At 34.1% G+C, this 5511-nt stretch overlaps 1 protein-coding gene across 1 annotated transcript; it reads right to left on the reverse strand.

Annotated features, from left to right (window-relative positions):
• Positions 1–1506: 1506 nt before the first annotated feature.
• On the reverse strand, positions 1507–5505 carry LOC106457319 (gamma-glutamylcyclotransferase-like). Its single transcript, XM_013916714.2, has 3 exons — positions 5298–5505; positions 2997–3130; positions 1507–2085 (listed from the first exon to the last, which is right to left on the reverse strand). The coding sequence occupies exons 1-3, from the start codon at positions 5472–5474 to the stop codon at positions 1821–1823; spliced, it is 576 nt and encodes a 191-aa protein (XP_013772168.1). The 5' UTR covers positions 5475–5505; the 3' UTR covers positions 1507–1820.
• Between the last annotated feature and the right edge of the window lie 6 nt (positions 5506–5511).

Below are 5511 nucleotides of genomic sequence, written 5' to 3' on the forward strand. Positions count from 1 at the left end.
CCCCCCCCGTTACCCCCCCCCCCCCCCATTGTCCAAACTCTTGCAGCAGTGTATTTACAAGCAGTAAAAAAAGATATATATTTTGGTTTTACAGTTTTTCATATTTTAATACTTTTATTATTATGAAAGGGACATATCTGTATAAAATAATTTAATTCAGTTTATGGCTGATTATAAAAATTACTTAAGACAGTAAAGTGAGCCAGTAAACAGTACCAATCATATGAATGCTTAATGAAATGAGTGCACAGCAAAGAAAAGATTTTTTCACTTGAGGTGTAATGGAAAATATCTCTAGTCGACTGCTTGCAGATTCATGTATTATCTTAGGATCAAGAACCATAATAATGTCAAGTGCTAGATAATGGGGAGAGTGAATGAGGTATTACCTAAACCATTTATAAATTATTCATTCTCTTCAGTATTCTTGCACTTTAGTTTTCATTGCAACTAATGCATGGTATTAACATAACCTATCTGCTTAAAATTACAAATGTGTCTGTTATGTATTAGGTTTACACAAGATAGTTGTTACACCACAACATCAAACTTAAATACATAATATTTACTTTAATAACACTTCAGACAATCAGTCTTCTTTCTGCTTAACAGAGTTTACATTTAGTTGTCTAAAATTGTTTTAAAAAAATGTACTTAATTTTTTATTTAGCACTATTTTCTTCTAATCCATCTTTTATTTACTCAAACTTTCAGCACCATGGCAGATTCTATCAATTGTGACTTAAATTTTAAAAAAATAATCAGTATGAGTATACATAATGTATGGAAGAAAATATGAATCCTTAATCAGAATGTTGCTGTGGTTAAAGTTGATAATAATTTCCGATTATGCTACTGTATTTATGACTAGTCAATAGTTAGTTGTGATCACGTTTCTGGGTTCGAAGCTAAGAATAATCAGTTGTGGTCATGCTCCAAGACTTTAAAAATCTTGTCAATAATTAAATGTATATTGACTATTTTATAATGCAACACATACAAAATATTAAGGATATTTGTTTGTATTTAAGCACAAAACTACACAATGAACTATCTGTGCTATGTCCACCACAGGTATCAAAACCCAGTTTCTTGTGATATAAGTCTGCAGACATACTGCTGTGCACACTTGCATGAAATATAAGAACACCAGTGGTGTATCTTGTTATAAAAAAAATAATTAAAGCTGTGTACTATATACTTAACACAAATTGGTTTGCAAATAGCTTCATATTAAAGTGCTAGTGGCTATTCAATGCTGTAAAACTGCATTCTTAGTGGTACCAGTGAACTTCTATATTTCCAGATACGAGTATTTTCAGACAAGAGCAGGATTTTCTCATTCATATTACTATAACTTTTTTTGAAAACAAAATAAAAACAATGCATGCCTATGACATAATTATAATTTATTCTTATAAACCATATAACAAATGTTGCATAAGTTATTTAATCACAACAATATATTGGAAACCAACAAACTTTTTTTTTTAGACAATGAATAAAGAGAATATATAACATATTTTGGTGCATCACAAATGTATTTATTAATAAAGTATATTTTTTATTATACTTAATCAAAGAAAAAGGATAAAAATGACATTTTTGTTGTAATACAACAAATTCAGATATCATGTACACAAAATACTAATTATAGCAATTTTGACCAGCTTTTTTGCATCACAGAGCAAGATTCATAATCACCACACACAAAAGCAAAGCTGCTGCCAGTCACCTACAATATTCATTTTAAAATCAACCTGTATGTATCACTGTTACTTTTTGCAAATTAACGGTGACCATAGTAACTAAAATTAATGCTAGTTAGTGTTAAACAATTTCTTAATATTAACGGGTATATCCACACAACCTTCATAACCATTGTCTTCAATATTCTGCAATTTCTCTACATAATGTTGTGGTAGGTTGTGTTCAATAGCACCTTGGACCATGCAAGCTTTATATACTCTAGATGGTTTTCCGATTTCACCTGTCGCAGACTTAAGTTGGTAGGTTCGGCACTGAAGTATGTGGCCTTCATGGGTTACTATGGGAACCTGGCAGACATCATAACTTCCTTCTTGCCTAGGAAACAAGCTTGTGATGTTGATCATAACATATATTACAAAGTAATAAAAATTTTTTAAATAAATACATAGTTGCTTATATATATAAATATATATATATACACATATATACGAAAAGGAGTGAATGAGGTACTGGATATTTTCTAACCAAATACCAGCTTATTTAAATAAATAAACTGTCCATAGATGTAAAGATTGTTAGTTGAGAGCCTAACCATCAGGCCAGCTAGAAGTAAGGAGTACCTGACATATCTATAAAGCAGTATACTTCTCTTGTGCCAGATTATATGAAGTATTGGATACTTCTAAAGTAATGGAATGTGTAGTGCTTGACACAGTTTATCTTTCGACAGTGTTTTCTCAATCAGTTATATATATGCAATTCTTTGTACACAGTACATAATCACAACAGCAACAATTAGTTGCTCAAAAAAAAGAAAGTTTAAAATGCACACGTGAAGCAAAAAGATCAAACAAAAACTGGATTAGCATTATATAACATATTAGTCTTGTTTGACACACAAAACATTTTAATTTATGAAATACGTTTAAATTTGTAACTCAAAGAAATCCTGCAAGATAATTATATACCTTAAAGCAACTAGTACCGAGACAATAATGTTTGTTATAAAGATACATGTATCAGCAATTTTACACTATATATATATACAAAGTTATATATCCTGTTTCACAATGACAGAACCCAGTATTATTTTCGAAATGACATTCCTACAGTGATTCTTTTATCGTAAGAATGAAACTCATATTCTCTATATGTAAAAATTTGAAACCAGAATAGCTGATGCTGCATTTTCGTAACCGTAACAGTCATATTATATAATCTTTTTTCACTTAACTTGGCTTATCATTAGGCCAGCCTGAGACAAGAAAGGAATGTTTATTTATTACCTATCAAGATTATTCAATTCAGACAAAGGAATCTTCCACACAACTCCCCACACTTCACTTCTGTTGCTTTCAACAACTGATGCTGTTGCTCCTCTCCATTCAGGAGAATATCCAAAAAATTCTAATCTGTAATTCTGTACAAGCAAAAAGGTTATTAGTTTAGTTGGCTTTCATTGGTACCTTGCCAAACTTTTAACTATATTTTGAATAATTACAAAGATTTGGTTTTGTGAATTTATGATACATAAAAAAAAATCTCATTGTTCTATGATTTTAGTTTTTTTCATTGAAATTTTAACCACAATGCTTATTTTTTCATTTTCTTCTTCTTGCTTATCATATACTATAAATTAGGTTCTAAAATAATAGGTAACATTTATAACATGAGAAAAATGAAATAAAAGCTACTAAGACTAAATTCTGAAAGTAGTTTTTTAGAAAGTATTCATGACAGTAAATATTTAACATAACCAACATATAACAAGGGACCATTTGGTCCTAAAAGGCTGTTCTTGCATATCCACCTTTGGAAAAACAAAAAAATTAATCTCACCTATTACTTTCAAGAAATCAATTCCCCCTTTTAAAGTTCTATAAGTTGGTTGTTTGTTTGGTGCTTTATGGTGCAAGAGGCTATCTGCACCAAACAACCGGTAAAAACAGTGAAAGTAAATTAGAGTAAAATGTAAAAATACAGCGAGTTAAAAGCAAAATATGTTCAAAATTTGGAAAAAAGATTTATATACAATTAAAGAGACTAACATTGCATAAAATATTAAAAATACAATCTAGTCGGATGTGGCACCATCGCCAATGACACTATCCAACGTCAGGGGTAAACTCTTACAAATTATGTGTCTAAAATGGTGCTGCCACTCACAGTTGTAACGACGGCACGACAGTAAAATGTGGGCTATTGTGATTTGAGTGTCACAATGGCTACACATCAGTGGGTCAATACTAGATAAAAGAAAACAATGGGTTAAGAAACTGTGACCAATGCATAGCCTTGCGAGGACTACTTCCTCCTTCCGATCCTTACAGAAGCAAGATGGCCAAAGACCAACAGAAGGTTTGATCTGGAAAAGCTTGTTATGACGTTGCTCACCCCAAGTCGACTGCCAACTGGCACGAAGCCGTGCCTTGAAGACAGGACCGTAGTCCATGTACAGGACAGGCATGGCTGTGACAGCACCAGAGCAGACGGACTTAGCTGCGGTGTCAGTGAGCTCGTTCCCGTGAATACCGAAGTGGCCATGTATCCAGAAAAACTGGATAAAAACAGAATATAGAGAAAAATGTGCCAGTCATTGTTGAATATCGATGAGAACAGGGTGAGAACTAATGTTAAGCGATTCAAGGTCCAGTAGAGAGCAAAAAGAATCAGTGTAAATAGTACAATTACTGTACTGCATAGCTTCTACATGATCCAGGGCAAGAGAAAAAGCATATAACTTGGCAGTAAACACAGAAACTGTAGAGGGGATCCTGCGAGCAACTACCAAGCCACAGCACACTATGGCCGAACCTACAGAGTCACCCAATTTCGAACCCTCCGCGTAATTAGGAAGAGAAGAATGGCTCGAAAGATGTTCAGCAAAAAGAAGACGGTACTTCCAATCGGGAGTGTTCTCCCTTCCTCAGATGACTCAAGGAAAGGTCACAGGAAGGAATGGTAATAAGCCATGGTGGAATGGGCTGATCAGTGGGGACAGCAATGTCATCCAATGCCAGACCCAATTCAGCCATCTGTTCTGAAAGAGTATGGCCCACCAAGGAAGAAAGACACAATCCCTGGTAGGATGCCGTGGTAAGGATCGAACCTTGGTAGAATATTGTAAAAAAGTTGCAAACAACGGAGGTGAAGAGGAGGTTTGTGGGACTCAATGTACAAACTCTGGACCGGAGAAGTGCAAAAAGCCCCAGATGGTGAATGGGGTCCAGCATCTTGAAGGCCGAGGTCCTGGCAGAACCATAGACCAAAGACCCATAGTCCAGTTTGGATCGAATCAAGGCATGATAGATCCTTAGCATAGAACATTGATCTGCTCACCAAGACCTGGAAGGGAGGACACGGAGGATGTTCAGAGCCCTTGCACACTTGTCAAGTATCTGCTTGATGTGCGGAATGAAGCTAAGCTTACAGTCAAAGATAAGCCCAAGAACTTTGCCTTGAGAACCACACAATTAACTATATATTAACTATAACTTTAAATACAATATACCATATCTTTTACTTTTAGGACTATTTATTGGAGACTATCTTCATTTAAACAAAAACTTGAATGAGCCAAAACTTACTTGTAATTTCCCTATAGTATGGTGACATGCTTTTGGATTATTAATCTGTATACGCTGAGTAAACAAATTACTTCCAAATGCAAAGTATAGAATCTGGCTTCCATTGCTATCACTATCAGTAACTTTTATCTGTGAAAGATCGGGTGGGAGCCCTCTTCCAGAACTGTTAGTCATCATTTTAATCTTCCTGACTATGAAAATACACGTACATATA

Source organism: Limulus polyphemus, unplaced genomic scaffold (assembly GCF_000517525.1).
Source record: "Limulus polyphemus unplaced genomic scaffold, Limulus_polyphemus-2.1.2 Scaffold316, whole genome shotgun sequence".
NCBI classification, from domain to species: Eukaryota; Metazoa; Arthropoda; class Merostomata; order Xiphosura; family Limulidae; genus Limulus; species Limulus polyphemus.

What these genes read in the sequence shown, in the direction of transcription:
- LOC106457319 (XM_013916714.2), bottom strand. Translation starts at nt 5,474, where the DNA reads ATGATGACTAACAGTTCTGGAAGAGGGCTCCCACCCGATCTTTCACAG. An exon ending in ATACTATAGGGAAATTACAA is followed by an intron (nt 3,131 to 5,297) that starts GTAAGTTTTGGC and finishes TTGCTTGTACAG; the next exon opens with AATTACAGATTAGAATTTTT. An exon ending in GAATTGAATAATCTTGATAG is followed by an intron (nt 2,086 to 2,996) that starts GTAATAAATAAA and finishes CTTGTTTCCTAG; the next exon opens with GCAAGAAGGAAGTTATGATG.